The 27,010-nt window shown below is 41.6% G+C and overlaps 1 protein-coding gene across 1 annotated transcript in view; it reads right to left on the bottom strand.

Moving 5' to 3' along the window:
* Nucleotides 1–1,830: 1,830 nt before the first annotated feature.
* LOC115121365 (TNF receptor-associated factor 3) overlaps nucleotides 1,831–27,010 on the bottom strand; it is a 41,058-nt gene continuing 15,878 nt past the window's right edge. The window contains exons 22-25 of the mRNA XM_029650434.2: nucleotides 25,880–26,356; nucleotides 24,952–25,129; nucleotides 24,594–24,742; nucleotides 1,831–5,331 (exon numbers count right to left, since the gene is read on the bottom strand). Of these exons, the coding sequence (XP_029506294.2) occupies nucleotides 5,113–5,331; nucleotides 24,594–24,742; nucleotides 24,952–25,129; nucleotides 25,880–26,356 (1,023 nt within the window). The 3' untranslated portion in view covers nucleotides 1,831–5,112. The remainder of the gene's footprint in view (nucleotides 5,332–24,593; nucleotides 24,743–24,951; nucleotides 25,130–25,879; nucleotides 26,357–27,010) is intronic.

Here is a 27,010-nt window from a genome sequence, read left to right as displayed (position 1 = left end):
TCCCACCAGCCTCCTCTGACACTCACACACAGACATAAACCTGAATGATATCATGGCATAATGGCATATGGCCTCTGCCCACAGAGGGTGTATATGCTGGTAGAATGCCCTCTGACCAGAGTAGGGAAACTAGATATGCTTATTATCATTAGCATAGAGCCACATTCTGTATGTCTAAATTACATTTCACTAACTGGTTGGTGCTGTAAGCCCACTACAGACAGATACCAGGTCAGAGTTAATTAACTCTTCCAGAGTTAATCAATTATCATCAGCAACCTCTAATCTCTTTTTGGAGGGCAGACTGGCAACACTGTATTAGGTCTGTGTTATCCTACCAATCATCACCATGTCAGAGGACTCTCCTCCTATCCAGGGGTTTCGGTTCAGCCCAAACAGACAGACCATGCTATAATGTACAGAAGTGGCACAATTGAACATTGTTAGACTTAATCAACAAGACCATGAACACCACATTTGTGCTTAATAGACAGTCATACTTTCTAGCATATCCTACTAGTGACAACTGCAGCCAAGTCGGTTGCCAAGTCAGAACAAACTCATTCTGGGAGATTGTAGAAATCCTTTCGCAGTTTTAACACTAAGTCATTCATTTCAATTAGACATGTAAGAAATGTACTGCTCCCTGGGATTCAAAGGCCGACTTCTCCATCCTCCAGGAGCTTCCAGTCCAGGCCCAATGGGCAGGGTCGGCAACCCTAGCTACAGGAGCCTCAACGGCTGTGTGGGCCAGTCGTCTTCCCTTCCCACCACTTCCTGTAGAAAAGCCTTGGTACTGCCAATTCAGTTCCACTGTCCCATCATGAATCATGACTCACCCAACCACTACTATACTAGAGTACCCCTCTCTGGGATATGTTAGAGTGAAACTTCCAGTTAGAGACCCGACACTCTAAGACTGTCTGGGAAGGAATTTGTTTCACTGGAATTTGTGTGAGGTGGATATTGTATTGTAATGTTAAGCACAAGACGCAATGGTGAAATGTGGGTCATTAGGTTTTTATTCATTGTCCCAACACTGTCAGGGAAATAATTTGCTTGACTGCAATTGTGCAGTTGAATTTTTTGTATTGTAGCATGACAAAAGTACAAGTTTGCCAAGCAGACTTGCCGGTAGATTCCTGAAACGGGGGTCCTTGGCTATTTCTTGTACACACAAAACATAAAATTATGGAATCCTTGACAGAAGGATTGTGGGTATCAGTCTAGGGCTCAATCATGCCTTTGAAAGACACATAGAAACTATTCAAGGAGCCAAATCACACTATAAAATCTACTCCACATAGAATAATTTATTATTTCCATTTGCTATATTCCAATGATTTGTGTGATTTATTCTTCTCGATGAAGAGCCCGTTACATAAATCTGTCCATGGTTCAGTTGCTTCGCCTATGACTCGTCCCTCATTAAAAGGCGCAGAATACGGTCAAGGGGGTATTTGACTCAGAGAGTAAATCCGTGATTCTCAGAAACCAGAATGTGTATTAGATCTTTATCTCTGGCAGATGGCCAAATGTCATTAAAAGGAGTGGAATAATCCCTGTTTGAAGATCATACATGGTAACTGTACTGATGGCAACCAGTGTAAAACAATGGTGAGCAGCACCATCTTCTGGGTGAATACAGGAACAACAAAACCAATGACTCCCTCACGCTAGCCAGCAGGAAAGAGATGGAAGTCAGAGGCAGTGTCCCAAATGTCCACCATATTCCATGGGTCCTGGTCAAAAGTAGTGCACAATATAGGGAATAGGGTGCCATTTGCAACACAAACAGAGACTTGGTATGAGACAAACAAAACCCAGGAATCCAATGACAGATTTATTGCATACTACATGTCCTGTTACAGCCTTTACAGCGTATAGAGAACATACAGGATCAACCAATCAGAATGTATATAGCTCTGACTTCACAGTATACACATCACAGAACAAAGTAGTACCCTTTTCACATTTAAATAATACAAAGTGCACAATTAAAGTTCATTAAATTCAACTGCATCAACAACTGTTAAAACAGAACTGGTTTTCTCTCCCAGAAAGAGTAAAGGACCACTGCATTAAAGCTTTACATTCAGAGACCTAAAGAAAGGTATATTATTGGATTATGAGGAGATATTTTGCTGAAAGTACTCCATCAGTCTAGGTGGTTCCAAAAGTGACCCATGCATTACATTGGAATGAAACAAAAATACAAACCATAAACCTTCATATGTACATAATATCTTTTTTTTCTCTAAGCATATTTGGCACCATTTTTTTAGCATAGAATACAAGTACAATGTATAACACAGCTTTTGCAATAATTTGGAGGTAATATAACATTCTGGCACAACACAAGAATAAGTATTTATGGAAAGGAAATAATATATATGAATTCCTTTTCGTTGAGGGCTGTAAACTGACTGAACAACTTCTCCAGTTTGATGCTAAAAAAGCTACCTCTGCAGGAGGGATTCGCCCTATAATGAACATAGTCAGAATCAACTCCTGCAGAACCAAACCCTGTCTATAACCATCAAAGGACCAAACACCATATTCACTGACTGCACAAATATGATGTTCAGAGCGCAAATACTACCTATAATAACAACCAACGCACCCTTTCTCAGAAGACAAAAAATCAGTGGTCCTCAACCTCTGGCCTGAGGACTGGCACCAGTCCCAGGGATGCTGCTGACCGGTCCATCAGATGGTTAGCTGACAATAATGTAGCCAGATCTCAAGTGCTGTTTTGATATAGGCCTAAGGAGTCCTTCGAGGAGGAAGGACCATAGCAACTTGACGGTTCTTGGTACAAGTGGGACCATTGTTTTCCGGCCCCAGTGGTACAGAAAAGGTTGAGAAGCACAGTTATGTGACACAGAATTACTGTGGGAACCTTTAAAGGGTCATTTTGGGGAATGTAAACACAACCACTTCATATTTTGGTTTTTAACCCTCAGTTAACCCAGGAGAATGGGGTGCCATGGTTGGTATTATGTGGCACAGCATTTGATGTATTTGGGTTACTTTAAGGGGTTTTCCAGACTTGTCTTAAACCACCTCGACAAACAAAAAGTAGGTATTATTTATATCATTAATAATATATTCAACTATATTATATTTATTAATAACAATATGGGTATAGTAACATCAATATATTGAATTGTTCAACATTATGATATTATATTTATAAATTCTTATGAATATATATATATATATATATATATAGGCATCAGCTTGTGTTGAACAGAAGCTGTGCGAGATATGACATAATAATAACTCTAACATCTTTATTTATACTCCTCCAAATAAATGCAAATAAATGCATTGGCCATTGGTCTACGAGGTAAGCCAACCACGAACTGCGATACTGAATATGAATTGAACCCTCCCATGCACAGAGAGGTTTCAAAACAGGTCAAGACTGGTTTCAAAACAGGCAGGTGAAAACTCCTACACAAGTCCAGAGGGGGAAGACTATTGGGGACGCACACAGGCGTACCAAGTAAAACAGCACCCCCTAATGGACAAGCATACAACCTACAGATACATTTCAGATCTAAAGGATTTCCTCAGATTTAGCATTTTGGTCAGTGTCATTTGTGGGGCTTCATGAATCATAATACTACCACCTAGACTAAGAGGTTTCACTGTCACCCACAGGTTAATGGGATTTATCTAGAGTTACATCAAACATCAATTAACGATGATCAACCACTATGGTCCAATGGCAAAGTATACCATCACATTCACTTGTTTTCACTTCGTGGTTACATCTCTCTTTATCCTTCCACTTTACACCTTCAACTGTCTGTGCTAAATTTCGCATTGATCGCAACACATTTGTTTTACATCACCAACATATCTGACATAGCAGCAAAACTACATACAAATGTACCACACTGTAATATGAACAGAAAACAAGGAACACACCATTCCTTCAGTTCATGGAACCTGTATTAACATCTGTGGTGGGGCACAGTACTATGTGTTGATATATGAGCTACTGTAATGAGCATATCCTGGAGGGGAAAGCTCTTCCAGCTTGATGTATTTACCAGTGATAGAAATACACTTGTATGCCTCAGGCTTTGATTGACAAGCTGCCTTATAACACCCTGATAACTCCACTGTATCTTCCACAGATGTACCGAACCACCAATCCCATAAGCCTCAACCCCTAAAGAGGAACAAGAAACGCAACACCAACAAGTAAATGTAAAAGTATATGCCTGGATCCAAGACATGCAGGCAATGTCCACCATCACAGATGGTTTAACTCACTAACAGGTGTAATAACGAACAAGGAAGGATCCCTTCAGCAGCCCAATGAAAAGAGCGAGCACTTCAACACCAAGGCCAATAAAAGATAGCCCGCATGCAATTTGCGCAAAAAGGCAAACAAATGCCCATATTCTTATTCATAACATAACTCCACGTTTGTCTATGCAAATGTACTCAACAATGGCATTGAGAAGCTCACGATATCCACAATCAAAATGACTCGGGTTGAGATCGGAAACAAGAGATAAAGTGAATATACCCTGCTGCACCAAGCCACGATAAGCTCTACTTCTGCAATAAGCAGTGGGGCAGTTTTCTACACTGACAAGGAAAAGGTTCATATCCCTCTTTTTGCTATTCTCTAACAGCTACAATTCACTCTCTCTGAGACCCAATGAAGTCTTATGAAAAACAAAGAGAAAAAGATGCCCTCCAAATCAATTCAATTGCCACATATCCCCATTTAAATACCACAGGTTCTGTCCTACTAAATATTGAGACTATATTCTGGAGTTATTTCCATGGATACAAATAATAAAGCTATACACCAACTGGGGTTCAAGCACCATGAGGAACCAGTATTGTGGCATTAAGAGATGGTAGAGCTACAACAGTGCAAGGGCCTCCTGAGCTGGGCAAACTGGAGCCACATGCAGCACACGGTAGCAAGCATGTCAGTCTCCCTACTAATGAAGGGGACTGAAATAGGCCCGAACGGAACCAAAATGGAGCTGAAATGGTGCATAAAAAGCAGCCAAAATGAAGCCTGAATGGCCACATTGCTGCTCGGTTGTCTTGCACTTCCACTTCAAAGGGTGCATCCTAGAGGCCTGTGAGATCCACGATGGCCTTAATGAAAATGGTGTCGTCGCGGATGTAGGAGTTCTTGGCGTCGAGCTTGGAGAGCGGGCAGAAGAGCGGGCAGCCGCTGGCGATGTTCATCTCACTTACAGGCCTCTGGAATGAGGAGGAAGTGACGTCGGGCCGGAAGGCATCGATGATGTGCTCCCTGTTACTCTGGTCCAGCAGCATCAGAGTCACCTGGTGAGAGAGAGAGAGTTTGAATTTTAAATCATCTTTATTGGGTCTGGGAGCTCACAACACTATATACACTCATACAAAACCATAGTTACACATCAATTAAAAACAACACCAAATTCTCATCCACAGTAACTAATCATAACAGCCTCTAAATACCCCATATACTCAAACAGTTCAATATTGTTAACCAGTTTGTAATAGGCAAACTCAACTCTGTCTCGCTGCCAACATTCCCTCCAGCATTCCCACCCATCCACAGACCCCTGTCCCCTAATACTGTTCTTTCGGGTCTTCCATATTGCTAATTTGGCTGCCCCTGACACAAAATTAAACAAAGTAACTACACCCCTTTGACTAAACCTGTACTTTAGCCCAAATATAAACAGTTGGGAAGAGAAAACCTCTCCCAGAGCTGAGAACCAATTAGTGATCAGGTCAATCATCCCGACCAACCTGGGACATTGTAAAAACAAAATGTGCCAGAGTTTCAGACTCAGCACAAAATGGACACCCTTCCTAAACTGTCGGATCCAGATGTACCAGATGCAGAATGGACACCCCTCCCCAACAGTAGGATCCAGGTGTACCAGATGCATGTTGGTGGCTATGGCTCCATGTATTATCCTCCATTGTAGGTCAGCTATCCTCTTTTCAATAGGCAGTTTGTATAAAGACCTCCAACAGCCTTTTGGGGAGGCACCTGGACCAAACACACCCGCCCACCTCATCGATTTTACCCCATCCAGGGAAAAGGCAAAGGACACTTTTACACAGATTTTATACATGGCCTTCTTTCCCAACACCTTGAACTCCTCCAGCTCCGGGGTCTCGAAGGAAAGCAGCATCCCCACATCCTTCTCGAAATCCCCCGCCGCAGCACATACAATCAGTGCAGGGAACACATAATCCAGACCGTCCTTCCACCGATCAGAATTGGAAGTGTCAGTCACATATTGTCGATGAAGTACTGGCAAAGAATTACAGACCTCATCTACGACCTTCCTCAGTAGAAGAGATGATCGGATCCCTGCTCTTTCTCCCAGCTCCTCCAACGATCTGCTCCTGCTCCGCATCAGATGACCCAGCTTAGTACACCCCACACCTAACAGGCATGAACGTAGGCTGGCTGAAACCATAGCACGGGACTGGATGGCAGTGTTATAAAAAAAGAGGCTCTTCAAAAAGCCACATCCCTGGTGGCGTGACGGCCTTACGGGACATGACAAAAACCCTTCAAGCCTGCATAACAGACTCATAAAATGGAGTCCGATCAGACAAATCACCTCCCTCTAACTTTAAGAAGAAAAGATGCTTGTCTAAGCCCAAACAGCCCGCTCTCCTCATCAATGTGTAGACTGTGTCAACCCAGCTAAAACCGTCACTGTGCAACAGTCTCTGGGCTGCTTTTTTGAAGCCGAAAAGCCATGATCCTGGAAGAAATGTCCACCAGACCTTACCCACCCTAATGCAGTTGCAGGTACAGGGCTGTAGCTTTAATCCAATGTTGTCCTGACCAAAATAAATTGATAAGGGTCTTCTGAAGCTCTTGTATCAGACCCACAGTGGCTGTAAAATCATTAGTCTATGCCACAGGGTAGAGGCAGCAAGATTATTAGCTACCAATACCCTTCCCCTATAAGACAGCTGGGGTAGCACCCACTTCCACCTTGACAGTCTGGCACACACTTTCTGCACTACACCCTCCCAGTTATTTTTCTGAAATTACATCAGAGCCTAGAAGAAACCCCAGTCTTCATCCCATCTCTTCCCCACTGAAGCCCCTCTGGTAACCGTGGAGTGGACCCTATCTGAAGCTGACCTGCCCACAGCGATTCACTCTTTTCCCAATTGACTCTAGCTGAGGAGGCCCTCTCATACACTTTTAAAGCATTTGAGAGAACCTTAACATCCTCATCCCCTGTAATAAAAACTGTCACATCATCTGCATACGCAGACAGTGCTATCGTGGGACCCTTCATTACTCCTGGCACAGAAAAACCAGTAAGCCTCGCTCTTAAAAAACAAAGCATTGGTTCAATTGCCAGACAATATTACTGTCCCGAAATTGGGCATCCCTGCCTGATACCCCTTTGGACGGGGATGTGGCAACTCAAACCACCCCCACCTTCACCATACATGAGGCCACAGCATACAGTAAACTCATCCAAGACAAAAACACATCCCCAAACCCAAAGGCTTTCATTGTTTTGAACAAGTACTGGTGGTCCACATGGTCAAAAACCTTCTCCTGATCCATTGAAAGTAAACCCACATTCACATCAGACAGTTTACTAATGTCTAACACATCTCTTATTAGAAACAAATTATCAACAATAGAGCGGTCAGGTACACAGTCAGACTGGTCCTTGTGGACCAACAACCCCAGATATTCTTTCAACCTGTTTGAGAGACATTTAGATACAATTTTATATTCTGCACACAGCAACGCAACAGGTCGCCAATTTTCTATGAGAGCCAAATCCCCCTTTTTTGGCAACAATGAAAGCACAGCAAGTTGACAAGATACAGGAAGACAACCCTCAGGAAAAGATTCACACACCACGTCTTAAAATTCCTCCCCAATAAACCCCCAAAAGTGCTTATAGAACTCAGATGGTAAACCATCGATGCCAGGGGCTCGGCCTGATGAGAGCTGCATAACTGCTGTGGACAGCTCCTGCAGAATAATGTCAGAATCCAAAGAAACTCTCTGCTCAGGGCCCAATTGAGGAAGACCTTGTAATAACTGATCAGTACTCAGAGAATCACAATCCTCCGCCTTATAGAGGGCAGAGTAGAAATCCACGGCATGTTGGCGCATTTCATCCGTTAGACAGGTTGTATGTATCTGAGCTAGAGGTCGACCGATTATGATTTTTCAACGCCGATACCGATTAATCGGCCGATCTTTATATATATATATTTGTAATAATGACAATTACAACAATACTGAATGAACAATGAACACTTTTATTTTAACTTAATATAATACATCAATAAAATCAATTTAGCCTCAAGTAAATAATGAAACATGTTCAATTTGGTTTAAATAATGCAAAAACAAAGTGTTGGAGAAGAAAGTAAAAGTGCAATATGTGCTATGTAAGAAAGCTAACGTTTCAGTTCCTTGCTCAGAACATGAGAACATATGAAAGCTGGTAGTTCCTTTTAACATGAGTCTTCAATATTCCCAGATAAGAAGTTTTAGGTTGTAGTTATTATTGGAATTATAGGACTATTTCCCTCTATACAATTTGTATTTCATTAACCTTTGACTATTGGATGTTCTTATAGGCAATTTAGTATTGCCAGTGTAACAGTATAGCTTCCGTCTCTCTCCTCGCTCCTCCCTGGGCTCGAACCAGCAACACAACGACAACAGCCACCATCGAAGCAGCGTTACCCATGCAGAGCAAGGGGAACAACTACTAGAAGGCTCAGAGTGAGTGACATTTGAAACGCTATTAGCGCTCGCTAACTAGCTAGCCATTTCACTTCGGTTACACCAGCCTCATCTCAGGAGTTGATAGGCTTGAAGTCATAAACAGTGCAATGCTTGACGCACAACGAAGAGCTGCTGGCAAAATGCACGAAAGTGCTGTTTGAATGAATGTTTACGCGCCTGTTCTGCCTACCACCGCTCAGTCAGATACTTAGATACTTGTATGCTCAGTCAGATTATATGCAACGCAGGACACGCTAGATAATATCTAGTAATATCATCAACCATGTGTAGTTAACTAATGATTATGATTGATTGTTTTTTATAAGATACGTTTAATGCTAGCTAGCAACTTACCTTGGCTTACTGCATTCGCGTAACAGGCAGTCTCCTCGTGGAGTGCAACAAGAGAGAGGCAGGTCATTATTGCGTTGGACTAGTTAACTGTAAGGTTGCAAGATTGGATCCCCCGAGCTGACAAGGTGAAAATCTGTCGTTCTGCCCCTGAACGAGGCAATTAACCCACCGTTCCTAGGCCGTCATTGAAAATAAGAATGTGTTCTTAACTGACTTGCCTAGTTACATAAAGGTATATAAAATACATTTAAAAAGATAACACATTTAAAATTGGGGCACAAAAATACAGATTTCCGATTGTTATGAAAACTTGAAATCTGCCCTAATTAATCGGCCATTTCGATTAAATCGGTCAAACTCTACTTATTACCTCCATATAGAAAAAAGAAAGGAAAAGCAGAAAACACCACAGAGAAACCAGACAGGGAGAAAAAAAACACCATATGAGGCAAGATCATCATCACCTGCCTTCTCCCCCTCCCCCCCTTAAAAGACCTAGATGCACTATTGTAAAGTGGCTGTTCCACTGGATGTCATAAGGTGAAAGCACCAATTTGTAAGTCGCTCTGGATAAGAGCGTCTGCTAAATGACTTAAATGTAAATGTAAATGTTTTATTTTTCTCTTAACTTCTTATGGCTGCAGGGGCAGTATTGAGTAGCTTGGATGAAAGGTGCCCAGAGTAAACTGCCTGCTCCTCAGTCCCAGTTGCTAATATATGCATATTATTATTATCACTCTGAAGTTTCTAAAACTGTTTGAATGATGTCTGTGAGTATAACAGAACTCATATGGCAGGCATAAACCTGAGAAGAAATCCAAACAGGAAGTGGGATATCTGAGGCTGGTCGATTTTCAACCCAGCCCCTATTGAATACACAGTGGGATATTGGTTATGTTGCACTTCCTAAGGCTTCCACTAGATGTCAACCGTTTTTAGAAACTTGTTTGAGGATTCTACTGTGAAGTGGGACCGAATGAGAGAGGAATGAGTCAGAGGTCTGCCAGCAGTCATCCGCTGGTCATGCACATTTCACATGAGAGGTAACTCCCGTTCCTTTGCTTTTCTGAAGACAAAGGAATTCTCCGGTTGGAATATTATTGAAGTTTAATGTTAAAAACATCCTAAAGATTGATTCCATACATCGTTTGACATGTTTCTACAGACAGTAACGGAACTTTTTGACATTTCGTCTGCAACTAGGGAACGCGCTTCATGACTTTGGATTTGTTTACCAAACGTGCTAACAAAAGTAGCTCTTGGACATAAATGATGGACATTATCAAACTAAATTAAACATTTAATGTGGAACTGGGATTCCTGGGAGTGCATTCTGATGAAGATCAACAAAGGTAAGTGAATATTTATAATTCTATTTATGACTAATGTTGACTACCCAATATGGCGGAAATCTTTTTAGCTGCTTTGTTGTCTGAAAGCTGTACTCAGTTTATTGCATGGTTTGCTTTTTCCGTAAATCTGTTTTGAAATCTGACACAGCGGTTGCATTAAGGAGAAGTCTATCTATATTTCCATGTCTAACAATTGTATTTTCATCAACATTTTTAATGAGTATTTCTGTAAAATGATGTGGCTCTCTGCAATATCACCGGATGTTTTTGGAACTAGTGAACATAACGCGCCAATGTATAGTGAGATTGTTTTATATAAATATGCACTTTATCGAACAAAACATATATGTATTGTGTAACATGAAGTCATATGAGTGTCATCTAATGAAGATCATTAACCTGTTAAGACTCTAGGGGCAGTATTTCATTTTTGGATAAAAAGACGTGCCTGTTTTAAGCGTAATATTTTGTCACGAAAAGATGCTCGAATATGCTTGGAATTGATAGTTTTGGAAAGAAGACAGTCTTACGTTTCCAGAAATGCAAAGATTTTCACTGTGAGTCCCTTAGAACAAATGCTTCGGGCAAAACCAAGATGTATGACCGACCAGGAAATGCATAGGATTTCTGAGGCTACGTTTTCCATGATCGCCTTATATGGCTGTGAATGCGACAGGAATGAACGGACTCTTTCTCTTGTTTCCCCAAGGTCTTTGCAGCATTGTGACGTATTTGTAGGCATATCATTGGAAGATTGACCATAAGAGACTACAATTGCCAAGTGTCCCCCTTGGTGTCTGTGTGGCAATTGGTGCGCAAAAGTCAGGTCCCGGTATTTTTCCATTCAAATCTCAGAACAAACCAGGCTACAAGGACGGTGCTTTCAATGGAGAGAAATATGACAAACCACCTTCAGGATTGATTCAAACAACGTTTTCCATGTTTCAGTCGATATTATGGAGTTAATTCGGAAAAAGTTCGACATGTAGGTGACTGAATTTTCGGTTAGTTTCGGTAGCCAAATGCATAGTAACAAAAGGGAACGATGTGTCCTACACAAGAATCTTTCAGGAAAAACTGGACATCTGCTATGTAACTGAGAGTCTCCTCATTGAAACATCTGAAGTTCTTCAAAGGTAAATTATTTGATTTGATTCCTTGGCTGGTTTTTGTGAATATGTTGCGTGCTAAATGCTAACGCTAATGCTAAGCTAGCTATCACCACTCTTACACAAATTAGTGATTTTCTCTGGTTCTAAAGCATATTTTGAAAATCTGAGACGACAGGATTGTTAAGAAAAGGATAAGCTTGAGAACAGGCATATTTATTTCATTTCATTTGCGATTTTTAGAAATCGCTAACGTTGCGTTATGGTAATGAGCTTGAGGCTGTAGTTACGCTACCGCATACGGGTTTGGGCGGACTATGAGGTTAAAGGTTAGTGATTAACAATATCTCTATTTGTACTTTTTAGTTAGCCTCACTTTGGCTGAAAAAATGGCAGATTTTTTTCTGTGACTTGGCGGTGACCTAACATAATTGTTTGTGGTGCTTTCGCTGTAAAGCCTATTTGAAATCGGACACTTTGGTGGGATTAACAACAAAATTACCTTTAAAATGGTATAAGATACATGTATATTTGAGGAATGTTAATTATGAGATTTCTGTTGTTTGAATTTGGCGCTCTGCACTTTCACTGGCTGTTGTCATATCAATCGCGTTAACGGGATTGCAGCCCTAAGAAGCTGACCACGTTTCCCACTACCTTTTGCTGCAGTGACAGCAGTAGTAAATGTCCTCAAGCGAAAACACTTCTCCTCACTCAGATTGTCTAACCCCACTGTCTTCTGTAACACCACAGCTGACCTCACAAACTTATCAACATCAAAAAAATCTGCCAATTTCACAGATTTCCCAAAAGTCTGATCCAGGAACCCATTTACCTCCTCTAGACTGTAAATTGAGTCTTCATCAGCTGCTATCGTATCAGGAGAGATATCCATATTCTTATCCTCCTCAACTGAGCCCACAGACCACTGACTCCCCTCTACCACATCCCTCTCAACACTCCCCCCTTGCAACCCATCACTCGTACCAGGCATCTCCTCCACTACCTGGGAGACTAGCCCCACCTGAGCCCCCTCCTGTACCCCATTACTCGTAGTGGGCATCTCCTCCACTACCTGGGAGCCTAGCTCCACATGACCCCCCTCCTGTACCCCAGCACTCGTACTGGGCAACTCCAGTCTGGAAATGATTCTTCAGATCTGTCCTTACCTTCTACAACAATATTTTTCTGCTGCATAGCATTCTCATCTGGTACAAGTTGCAACTCCGTGCCCTCAACACTGACAACTTGTTCCTCAGAAACAGGTGCGTGTGGCTGCTCAACCACTGTCGACCCACTTCTCCCTACATCACTGGGCCCAGGCGTTACGAGGACCACCTGCGCCCCTCCCTCCGCCTTCTCCCTTTTCGGGCAAGCATATCGCTTATGGCAATAGCTCAATGGGAATAAACGGTGGTATATTCGAAATCGTTACCCTTGTTGACAGAGAAAAAAAGTGGCGTAACTAGAATAAACATAGCTTTAAGAAGTACGCCATGCTCAACCATACGATCAACAAGACGCTCTTCTTTAAGAAGTACGCCATGCTCAACCATCCGATCTACCAGACACTCTTCTTTAAGAAGTACATCATGCTCAACCATACGATCAACAAGACTCTCTTCTTTAAGAAGTACGCCATGCTCAACCATACGATCAACAAGACGCTCTTCTTTAAGAAGTACGCCATGCTCAACCATCCGATCTACCAGACACTCTTCTTTAAGAAGTACGCCATGCTCAACCATCCGATCAACAAGACTCTCTTCTTTAAGAAGTACACCATGCTCAACCATACAATCAACAAGACACTTCTTTAAGAAGTACGCCATGCTCAACCATACGATCAACAAGACGCTCTTCTTTAAGAAGTACACCATGCTCAACCATACGATCTACAAGACGCTCTTCTTTAAGAAGTACGCCATGCTCAACCATACGATCAACAAGACACTCTTCTTTAAGAAAAAACACCACCGCTTTATTCATCCATGACGCATAAGCAACATTCTCATAGCATGCCTTCTCTCGACCAAAAACTCCTCCAGTGACAGTAGCTTCAGTAACACACCTAAAGCCGTGCCGAAGTGACAGAGACGGCGTCCCCATGTGGGTCGCCATCCCCGCCAAAGCCAGGGTAATTTCGACACGAACAACAATATACTTAATTCTACCACAACAACTAAATAAAAAAATTGATAACCGTAATCATGCAGAGGAAGAAAAAAAGATACCACCAAGAAAAGGAAACGTAAAAGAAAAACCAGGATATCTAACTCTACACAACACTCGCACTCACTCATACAATTCCCAGCATTCAGAGAGAGAGAGTGAGTTCTCAATTGGTACAAAATATATAGAGTACTACACACACTACAATTACATAGATTGAAAAATAAGCTCAACTGGACACCTTAATAAGGCAGTGAATGAACTGACAGAGAAAGCATGCAGGGCATTCTACGCCATTAACTTGTTCACGCTACAGGTTCCCCAAGGGCACCCCCCCACACACTCTCAACTCAAAAAGTGGCGCACAGAATGCAAAAATATTCTTAGAAATATTTAACCTCCACACATTAACAAGTCCAATATGAAAGATAAACACCTTGTTCATCTACCCAGCAAGTCAGATTTCTAAAATGTTTTACGGCGAAAACATAGCACATATTTATGTCAAACCACCACCAAAGACACAGCTAATATATAGCCATTTTGTCGAACAAAAGATGCAATCACAAACGCAGGACTAAAAGAAAAATAATTCACTAACCTTTTGAAAATCTTCGTCAGATGACAGTAATAGGACATGTTACACATGTTACACAGTACATTTATGTTTTTTTCAATAATATGCAATTCATATCCATAAATCTCTGTTTACATTGACGCCATGTTCAAAAAATGCTACAAAAATGTCCGGAGAAATTATGATAACTCCGCCAGATAACGCCAGATAACAGCAATACACATCATAAACTTTGACTAAATATACATGTTCTACATATAGTTAGAAAGATACACTCCTTCTTAATGCAATCGCTTTGTCACATTTCTTTTTAACGTTACAGAAATCGTTCATTTTTCAATAATCTGGACAGCGGAGTCAATCACCACCTTCCTGAAACCCCACCTCTTTAAGGAATACCTAGGATAGGATAAAGTAATCCCTCTCACCCCCCCTTAAAAGATTTAGATGCACTACTGTTCCACTGGATGTCATAAGGTGAATGCACCAATTTGTAAGTCGCTCTGGATAAGAGCGTCTGCTAAATGACTTAAATGTAAATGTACGGTGCTCAGACATAAGCAATATTTCTCCGCTATGTTGGAGTCAACAGAAACACAAAATTACAACATAAATATTCCCTTACCTTTGATGGTTTTCGATCATAATGTAGTGGAAGAAGTCATACTTACCCAAAACATTGTTTGGTTTCAATTCGTGTGTCTTTGTGTTAGCAAACGCGACAAATTCCAGCTGAATTGCAGCCAAAATTCGAGGGGTTGCGCATCAAAACTTCAAAATTACATATTATATGTCGACTAAACTGGTCAAACTAAGTGCAGAATCAAGCTTTAGGATGTTCTAAACGTGCAAAACAATTCTCAACTCGAACAGACAAACTGACATCGTGTCGTGATTCCTGGAACAAAGGGCACTCCAGGCGCAACGCGCGCAGGAGAGTGCATGTATTTTCGCGTGACACCAAGGTTTTTGCCCGCCAAAGGGTGAAAGATCGCGGGATTTTCACAATGAAACGCCCTATTGAAAGAAGACATCTCGCCGAAGACATAGAAACTGATCCCAGATCCATAGCTGGTTGGGAAGGGTGGGGGCGATGACGTCAAAGTTGGCCCAACTTTCCTGATGAGAGAAATCGTTTGGGAGAATGGCTGCCCTGTGAGTTCTGCCCTGTGAGTTCTGCTATACTTACAGACATATTTCAAACGGTTTTAGAAGCTTTAGAGTGTTTTCTATCCAATAATTATTATTATATGCATATATTAGCAATTTTGGACAGATTTATTTTCAGTTTTCTATGGGCACGCACTTCCTCCAAAGGGGGCAGTATTCTTCCTATCCCTAACAGGTTTTTAAAAAACAAATTCAAATTCAAATACCTATAACAATTTGGCTAAAACTAATTGAATGTGTCATTGAACCAATTGCACTTTATGGCAGCAGGTATGGGGTACACTTGTAAAACAAGACATCACCCAATAGGACAAACACCCAATTGAAACCCTGCATGCAGAGTTCTGTAAGATCCTCCTACGTGTCCAGAGGAAAACTACAAACACTGCATGCAGGGCAGAATTAGGCCAAAATCCACTAATAATAAAAAATAATAATAACAAAAGAGCAATTACGTTTTGGAAACATCTAAAATACAGTGACCCCCTCTCATATCATTACCAAGCCGTGCAATGCCAAGAGCTGAGCAAAGAAAAGAGTCCCCTCATCCAGCTGGTCCTGGGGCTGAATTCACAAACCTGTTCTACTAACACACTGAAGCCTCAGGACCAAAACATCCAATCAATCAGAATAAACCAAATTACAACACAATCAAAACAAAACTATATTACCTATTGGGAAACACAAGCACAAAGCAATATGCAGTACTATCTGGTCCTAAATCGACAGTACACTGTGGCTAACTATTTGACCATTTTTACTGATCAAAACCTTAGAAACACCTTGACAAAGTGCAGGCTCAGTGAGCACAGCCTTTCCATTAAGAAGGTTAAACACAGGAAAACATGGCTCCCTGTAGAGGAAAGAATGTGCAACCACTGCACCACAGCAGAACCGGAGACAGAGCTGCATTTTCTGACAAAATGTCAAAAATATTAAACAAGAATGTCATTTCCCCAGAATTGAAACCCTTATTCAAGGTTTCAAAGACCTCTCTGATGAGAATAGGCTACCCATCCTGGCTACCCATCCTGTTGGGGGAGGACGCAGACAGCTGTGGGTTTGCAGCTCACTATGTACATTGCTGCCTGCCATAAGATGAGGGACAGTGTCTGACAGACCAACCAACCTGTCCTCTATGCTTATTGTATTGTTTTTGCTCAATGTATGGTTATTTTGACCCTTGATTATTGGTGTTACTGATTATTATTATTTTAATTATGTTAATATTGTAAATCTCCAAAGTAAGTTTTGGCAATATGTACATTGTTACGTCATGCCAATAAAGCAAATTGAATTGAATTGAGAGAGAGATACAGAGAGAGATACAGAAAGTGTGAGGGATAGACCTCATGAGTGCAAACCAGATGACATGACAAACCTGCCAGCTGCCATTCTGACTTTACCTCAACAACTCTGTCTGACATAAGATGAGAACAACAACCCTGTCTGACATAAGATGAGAACCACAACTCTGTCTGACATAAGATGAGAACAACAACCCTGTCTGACATAAGATGAGAACAACAACCCTGTCTGACATAAGATGAGAACAACAACTCTGTCTGACATAAGATGAGAACCACAACCCTGTCTGACATAAGATGAGAACAACAACCCTGTCTGACATAAGATGAGAACAACAACTCTGTCTGACATAAGATGAGAACAACAACTCTGTCTGACATAAGATGAGAACAACAACCCTGTCTGACATAAGATGAGAACAACAACTCTGTCTGACATAAGATGAGAACAACAACTCTGTCTGACATAAGATGAGAACAACAACTCTGTCTGACATAAGATGAGAACAACAACTCTGTCTGACATAAGATGAGAACAACAACTCTGTCTGACATAAGATGAGAACAACAACTCTGTCTGACATAAGATGAGAACCACAACTCTGTCTGACATAAAAGGAGAACAACAACTCTGTCTGACATAAAATGAGAACAACAACTCTGTCTGACATCAGATGAGAACAACAACCCTGTCTGACATAAGATGAGAACCACAACTCTGTCTGACATAAAATGAGAACAACAACCCTGTCTGACATAAGATGAGAACAACAACCCTGTCTGACATAAAAGGAGAACAACAACTCTGTCTGACATCAGATGAGAACAACAACTCTGTCTGACATAAAATGAGAACAACAACTCTGTCTGACATAAAAGGAGAACAACAACTCTGTCTGACATAAGATGAGAACAACAACCCTGTCTGACATAAGATGAGAACAACAACTCTGTCTGACATAAGATGAGAACAACAACTCTGTCTGACATCAGATGAGAACAACAACTCTGTCTGACATAAGATGAGAACCACAACCCTGTCTGACATAAGATGAGAACAACAACTCTGTCTGACATCAGATGAGAACAACAACTCTGTCTGACATCAGATGAGAACAACAACTCTGTCTGACATAAGATGAGAACAACAACCCTGTCTGACATAAGATGAGAACAACAACTCTGTCTGACATAAGATGAGAACCACAACCCTGTCTGACATAAGATGAGAACCACAACCCTGTCTGACATAAGATGAGAACAACAACCCTGTCTGACATAAGATGAGAACAACAACCCTGTCTGACATAAGATGAGAACAACAACCCTGTCTGACATAAGATGAGAACCACAACCCTGTCTGACATAAGATGAGAACCACAACCCTGTCTGACATAAGATGAGAACCACAACTCTGTCTGACATAAGATGAGAACCACAACCCTGTCTGACATAAGATGAGAACAACAACTCTGTCTGACATAAGATGAGAACCACAACCCTGTCTGACATAAGATGAGAACAACAACTCTGTCTGACATAAAATGAGAACAACAACTCTGTCTGACATAAGATGAGAACAACAACTCTGTCTGACATAAAAGGAGAACAACAACTCTATCTGACATAAAATGAGAACAACAACACTGTCTGACATCAGATGAGAACAACAACCCTGTCTGACATAAGATGAGAACCACAACTCTGTCTGACATAAAATGAGAACAACAACTCTGTCTGACATCAAATGAGAACAACAACTCTGTCTGACATAAAATGAGAACAACAACTCTGTCTGACATAAGATGAGAACAACAACCCTGTCTGACATAAGATGAGAACCACAACCCTGTCTGACATAAGATGAGAACAACAACCCTGTCTGACATAAGATGAGAACAACAACTCTGTCTGACATAAGATGAGAACCACAACTCTGTCTGACATAAGATGAGAACCACAACCCTGTCTGACATAAGATGAGAACAACAACTCTGTCTGACATAAGATGAGAACCACAACTCTGTCTGACATAAGATGAGAACAACAACCCTGTCTGACATAAGATGAGAACCACAACCCTGTCTGACATAAGATGAGAACCACAACCCTGTCTGACATAAGATGAGAACCACAACCCTGTCTGACATAAGATGAGAACCACAACTCTGTCTGACATAAGATGAGAACCACAACCCTGTCTGACATAAGATGAGAACAACAACCCTGTCTGACATAAGATGAGAACCACAACCCTGTCTGACATAAGATGAGAACAACAACCCTGTCTGACATAAGATGAGAACCACAACCCTGTCTGACATAAGATGAGAACCACAACCCTGTCTGACATAAGATGAGAACAACAACTCTGTCTGACATAAGATGAGAACCACAACCCTGTCTGACATAAGATGAGAACAACAACTCTGTCTGACATAAGATGAGAACCACAACCCTGTCTGACATAAGATGAGAACCACAACTCTGTCTGACATAAGATGAGAACCACAACTCTGTCTGACATAAGATGAGAACCACAACCCTGTCTGACATAAGATGAGAACCACAACCCTGTCTGACATAAGATGAGAACAACAACTCTGTCTGACATAAAATGAGAACAACAACTCTGTCTGACATCAGATGAGAACAACAACCCTGTCTGACATAAGATGAGAACCACAACTCTGTCTGACATAAAATGAGAACAACAACTCTGTCTGACATAAAATGAGAACAACAACTCTGTCTGACATAAAATGAGAACAACAACTCTGTCTGACATAAGATGAGAACAACAACCCTGTCTGACATAAGATGAGAACCACAACCCTGTCTGACATAAGATGAGAACAACAACCCTGTCTGACATAAGATGAGAACAACAACCCTGTCTGACATAAGATGAGAACCACAACCCTGTCTGACATAAGATGAGAACAACAACTCTGTCTGACATAAGATGAGAACAACAACTCTGTCTGACATAAGATGAGAACCACAACTCTGTCTGACATAAAAGGAGAACAACAACTCTGTCTGACATAAAATGAGAACAACAACTCTGTCTGACATCAGATGAGAACAACAACCCTGTCTGACATAAGATGAGAACCACAACTCTGTCTGACATAAAATGAGAACAACAACCCTGTCTGACATAAGATGAGAACAACAACCCTGTCTGACATAAAAGGAGAACAACAACTCTGTCTGACATCAGATGAGAACAACAACTCTGTCTGACATAAAATGAGAACAACAACTCTGTCTGACATAAAAGGAGAACAACAACTCTGTCTGACATAAGATGAGAACAACAACCCTGTCTGACATAAGATGAGAACAACAACTCTGTCTGACATAAGATGAGAACAACAACTCTGTCTGACATCAGATGAGAACAACAACTCTGTCTGACATAAGATGAGAACCACAACCCTGTCTGACATAAGATGAGAACAACAACTCTGTCTGACATCAGATGAGAACAACAACTCTGTCTGACATCAGATGAGAACAACAACTCTGTCTGACATAAGATGAGAACAACAACCCTGTCTGACATAAGATGAGAACAACAACTCTGTCTGACATAAGATGAGAACCACAACCCTGTCTGACATAAGATGAGAACCACAACCCTGTCTGACATAAGATGAGAACAACAACCCTGTCTGACATAAGATGAGAACAACAACCCTGTCTGACATAAGATGAGAACAACAACCCTGTCTGACATAAGATGAGAACCACAACCCTGTCTGACATAAGATGAGAACCACAACCCTGTCTGACATAAGATGAGAACCACAACTCTGTCTGACATAAGATGAGAACCACAACCCTGTCTGACATAAGATGAGAACAACAACTCTGTCTGACATAAGATGAGAACCACAACCCTGTCTGACATAAGATGAGAACAACAACTCTGTCTGACATAAAATGAGAACAACAACTCTGTCTGACATAAGATGAGAACAACAACTCTGTCTGACATAAAAGGAGAACAACAACTCTGTCTGACATAAAATGAGAACAACAACACTGTCTGACATCAGATGAGAACAACAACCCTGTCTGACATAAGATGAGAACCACAACTCTGTCTGACATAAGATGAGAACAACAACCCTGTCTGACATAAGATGAGAACCACAACCCTGTCTGACATAAGATGAGAACAACAACCCTGTCTGACATAAGATGAGAACAACAACTCTGTCTGACATAAGATGAGAACCACAACTCTGTCTGACATAAGATGAGAACCACAACCCTGTCTGACATAAGATGAGAACAACAACTCTGTCTGACATAAGATGAGAACCACAACTCTGTCTGACATAAGATGAGAACAACAACCCTGTCTGACATAAGATGAGAACCACAACCCTGTCTGACATAAGATGAGAACCACAACCCTGTCTGACATAAGATGAGAACCACAACCCTGTCTGACATAAGATGAGAACCACAACTCTGTCTGACATAAGATGAGAACCACAACCCTGTCTGACATAAGATGAGAACAACAACCCTGTCTGACATAAGATGAGAACCACAACCCTGTCTGACATAAGATGAGAACAACAACCCTGTCTGACATAAGATGAGAACCACAACCCTGTCTGACATAAGATGAGAACCACAACCCTGTCTGACATAAGATGAGAACAACAACTCTGTCTGACATAAGATGAGAACCACAACCCTGTCTGACATAAGATGAGAACAACAACTCTGTCTGACATAAGATGAGAACCACAACCCTGTCTGACATAAGATGAGAACCACAACTCTGTCTGACATAAGATGAGAACCACAACTCTGTCTGACATAAGATGAGAACCACAACCCTGTCTGACATAAGATGAGAACCACAACCCTGTCTGACATAAGATGAGAACAACAACTCTGTCTGACATAAAATGAGAACAACAACTCTGTCTGACATCAGATGAGAACAACAACCCTGTCTGACATAAGATGAGAACCACAACTCTGTCTGACATAAAATGAGAACAACAACTCTGTCTGACATAAAATGAGAACAACAACTCTGTCTGACATAAAATGAGAACAACAACTCTGTCTGACATAAGATGAGAACAACAACCCTGTCTGACATAAGATGAGAACCACAACCCTGTCTGACATAAGATGAGAACAACAACCCTGTCTGACATAAGATGAGAACAACAACCCTGTCTGACATAAGATGAGAACCACAACCCTGTCTGACATAAGATGAGAACCACAACCCTGTCTGACATAAGATGAGAACCACAACCCTGTCTGACATAAGATGAGAACAACAACCCTGTCTGACATAAGATGAGAACAACAACCCTGTCTGACATAAGATGAGAACCACAACCCTGTCTGACATAAGATGAGAACAACAACCCTGTCTGACATAAGATGAGAACAACAACCCTGTCTGACATAAGATGAGAACAACAACCCTGTCTGACATAAGATGAGAACAACAACCCTGTCTGACATAAGATGAGAACAACAACCCTGTCTGACATAAGATGAGAACCACAACCCTGTCTGACATAAGATGAGAACAACAACCCTGTCTGACATAAGATGAGAACCACAACTCTGTCTGACATAAGATGAGAACAACAACTCTGTCTGACATAAGATGAGAACAACAACTCTGTCTGACATAAGATGAGAACCACAACCCTGTCTGACATAAGATGAGAACCACAACTCTGTCTGACATAAGATGAGAACAACAACTCTGTCTAACATAAGATGAGAACAACAACTCTGTCTGACACTTGACTGTGTCACCCTCTTTTCACCTCTTTGTTGATTAATGATTATTTACAAATAAAAAGAGTACGAACAAAACAATGTCTGATATAGAAAACGTAATAAATCATAGAATTAGATATTTATAATCTCCATTACAGACATGTTTCCTGCCAGGACAACGAGAGAGAGAATTCCACAAAAGCATGTCTGATTTATACATCACACATGTCATGCAAAATCAAAATTGTGTTGCACATTTTAACATAAATTTGAAGATATACAGTACCAGTCAAAAGTTTGGACACACCTACTCATTCAAGGGTTTTTCCTTATTTTTGCTATTTTCTTCATTGTAGAATAATATTGAAGACATAAAACTATGAAATAACACATATGGAATCATGTAGTAACCAAAAAAGTGTTAAACAAATCAAAATATATTTTATATTTGTGATTCTTCAAAGTAGCCACCCTTTGCCTTGATGACAGCTTTGCACACTCTTGGTATTCTCTCAACCAGCTTAATGAGGTAGTCACCTGGAACGCATTTCAATTAACAGGTGTGCCTTGTTAAAAGCTCATTTGTGGAATTTATTTCCTTCTTAATGCGTTTGAGACAATCAGTTGTGTTGTGACAAGGTAGGGGTGGTATAAAGAAGATAGCCCTATTTGGTAAAATACCAAGTTCATATTAAGGCAAGAACAGCTCAAATAAGCAAAGAGAAATTACAGTCCATCATTACTTTAAGACATGAAGGTCAGTCTATTCGAAAAATTTCAAGAAATGTGAAAGTTTCTTGAAGTGTAGTTGCAAAAACCATCAAGCGCTATGATGAAACTGGCTCTCATGAGGATCGCCACAGGAAAGGAAGACTCAAGAGTTACCTCTGCTGAAGAGGATAAGTTCATTAGAGTTACCAGCCTCAAAAATGTAAGCCCAAATAAATGCTTCACAGAGTTCAAGTAACAGACATCTCAACATCAACTGTTCAGAGGCCACTCAGTGAATCAGGCCTTCATGGTTGAATTGCTGCAATGAAACCACTACTAAAGGACACCAATAAGAAGAAGAGACTTGCTTCGGCCAAGAAACACAAGCAATGGACATTAGACCGGTGGAAATCTGTCCTTTGGTCTGATGAGTCCAAATTTGAGATTTTTTCCAACCACCGTGTCTTTGTGAGAAACAGAGTAGGTGAATGGATGATCTCCGTATGTGTGGTTCCCACCGTGAAGCATGGCAGAGGAGGTGTGATGGTGTGGTGGTGCTTTGCTAGTGACACTCTGTGATTTATTTAGAATTTAAGGCACACTTAAACAGCATGGCTACCACAACATTCTGCAGCGATACGCCATCCCATCTGGTTTGCGCTTAGTGGGACTACAATTTGTTTTTCAACAGGACGATGACCAACAAACTTCCAGGCTATGTAAGGGCTATTTGACCAAGAAGGAAAGTAATGGAGCGCTGTATCAGATGACCTGGCCTCCACAATCACCCAACCTCAACCCAATTGAGATGGTTTGGGATGAGTTGGACCGCAGCGTAAAGGAAAAACAACCAACAAGTGCTCAGCATATGTGGGAACTCGTTCAAGACTGTTGGAAAAGCATTCCAGGTGAAGCTGGTTGAGAGAATGCCAAGCGTGTGCAAAGCTGTCATCAAGGCAAAGGGTGGCTACTTTGAAGAATCTCAAATATATAATAATAATAATAATATATAATATAAATATATTTTGATTTGTTTAACACTTGTTTGGTTACTACATAATTCCATATGTGTTATTTCATAGTGTTGGTGTCATCACTATTATTCTACAATGTAGAAAATAATAAAAATAAAGAAAAACCCTTGAATGAGTATGTGTGTCCAAACGTTTGACTGGTACTGTATAAATTACAGGATTCGTGTGGATTTCAATATACAGCATGTAAAATGTATGACCTTCTAATGCATTTTCTATGCATTTTCTAAATGAGTCCCCTGGTCCTTACCTTCTGGTTGAAGGGCCATTTGAGCAGAGCATCACTCAGTCCCCTCATCACCACAAAGAACAGAGACAGGTGGCTGCCACGCCCTGTCCCGTCCCCGTTCAGGTAGATCCGCAGACACATCTTGTAGCCGTATTTACTGGTGTAGAAGGCTGTTGGGGGAAAAACAGACATATTTTATAGCCATATTTACTGGTGTAGAAGGCTGAAAAACGGTGATTTAAATATTATTATGGAAACACAATAGCCTACGTTTTGCACTGTCATTATGACTTGCACTACTACGGTATAATATAGTCTCGATATGGTTGTTCTGGTTTCGGCCTTGACTCGGTCTCGAAGCCCCTTTGGTCTGGTTTACCTGGTGAGAACATGGCAGGAGCTCGGCCAGCGATGGCATCCTGTCTTTTTTTGGTAAAGTCAGAGATCCTCCAGATGAAGATGCCGTCGAATGTGGTGCCCGATATCTCCCTCAGCCTGCCTTCCATCTCTGCTACCGTCAGGTCTTTCAGCCCCACCGTCCTCTCCAGCTGCCGCACCTGAGACACACACACACAAATATGTGTTAGCTTCTATGAAGTCAATAACCTGTCGTGGAAAATTGCAAGATTATGTTTTAATGCTTGTAAGATTGTTATAAGAATAATTGTTACATTAGACAGAATAGAGTATTGTGTGTGTGTTCCACTGAGGATGGGCCTCTATGAGATAGCACTGACAGAGGAGATTTACGATGTCTTTGGGATAATAAAGCCTAAAGAGCATTCCAGATAGTAAAGGTAATGTTTTTGTGCTATACTGTACCAGGGTGAGACGGGTTCCAGTTTGGAGTAGGAGGGGGCCAAACACTGGTCTTTACAATGAGAACTGTTGACACAGCAGTAACTGTCTGCTATGTTTTAAAGATATATTTCATACAAATCTGAACCTTTGTGAACTGTTCCTAAGATCTGTGGTTCGTCATGTAAGTTGAGAGTGGTGTATCTTGGCTATAAAAGATCTTTGTACTTTTCTGGTGGTACTTTTCAATGGTTCATTAGAGATAGCGCATCATTGAAAGTCAAAAATGGCTATTGCAAAGCTCTTAATATAATATATGTAGTTTAAGTGTAACTCTGACTGAGGTGTAGTTTGTAACTCTGGTAATTTGGTAAAGCAGAAAAATGCCACCACAATCCTCAAAACCTCCAGCTTTATACCCCAGTAAGTCATGCCATTGAATTAAAATGTTGGATAGGGATGTATAAATTAAATGACTGAATTTAATTTCTGCTTCAGGGCCTTATTACCTTGTTGCTCAGGGCCTCAATCTTATCCTGGTCTAGGCGATGCTGTCTGTTACTGGCCTCCATGGTTGTGGCAAAGCGCTCCACCTCTCGGTTCAACACGCAAACCACATTCTCAAACATCCCCGCCTTCACCTCCAGGTCGGTGCACCTGCGTCCCAGCTCCGCCACCTTGGTCTTCTCACTGTGGAGCTGTAGCTCCAGGGCCGCCCCCACCGAGCTGGGCAAGGGGGTGAAGGAGGTGGACACAGTCAGGGTGGGGGCCAGGGCGGGAGGTGGAGGCAGGGGAAGAGCTAGGGCGGGAGGCCCGGAGAGGCCCGGGGAGGAAGAAGAGTTGGTGGCCCCCTGCACGGGAGGCCCGGTGGAGTTAGTGCTGAGCTGGGAGACGCGTGCCTCCAGCTCCCTGAGGGAATGGTGGAGCTCCAGGAGCTTGTGTCCAGCCAGCTCCAGGCCTTGCGGCTGCAGGCCCTCCATGCTCACCTTCGTGGATGGAGAGGAAGAAAATAAGGTAGGTAGAGTAAACACAGAGTAAGTAAATGCTAATGCAAACAACCATCTTTTAGCGCAGTGTTATTCAAACTTTTTCAGCAGGGACCCCATTTTTTCCACCAGAATTTCTGGGACCAAACGAGCTTCAATGCCATACAACACTCCTTCCGTGGCCTCCAACTGCTCTTAAACGCTAGTAAAACCAAATGCATGCTTTTCAACCGTTCGCTGCCTGCACCCGCACGCCTGACCAGCATCACCACCCTGGATGGTTCCAACCTTGAATATGTGGACATCTATAAGTACCTAGGTGTCTGGCTAGACTGTAAACTCTCCTTCCAGACTCATATCAAACATCTCCAATCGAAAATCAAATCAAGAGTCGGCTTTCTATTCCGCAACAAAGCCTCCTTCACTCACGCCGCCAAACTTACCCTAGTAAAACTGACTATCCTACCGATCCTCGACTTCGGCGATGTCATCTACAAAATTCCTTCCAACACTCTACTCAGCAAACTGGATGCAGTTTATCACAGTGCCATCCGTTTTGTCACTAAAGCACCTTATACCACCCACCACTGCGACTTGTATGCTCTAGTCGGCTGGCCCTCGCTACATATTCGTCTCCAGGTCATCTACAAGTCC

This window comes from Oncorhynchus nerka, linkage group LG4 (genome assembly GCF_034236695.1).
Source record: "Oncorhynchus nerka isolate Pitt River linkage group LG4, Oner_Uvic_2.0, whole genome shotgun sequence".
NCBI classification, from domain to species: Eukaryota; Metazoa; Chordata; class Actinopteri; order Salmoniformes; family Salmonidae; genus Oncorhynchus; species Oncorhynchus nerka.
This window is presented reverse-complemented; position numbering and strand designations above follow the sequence as displayed.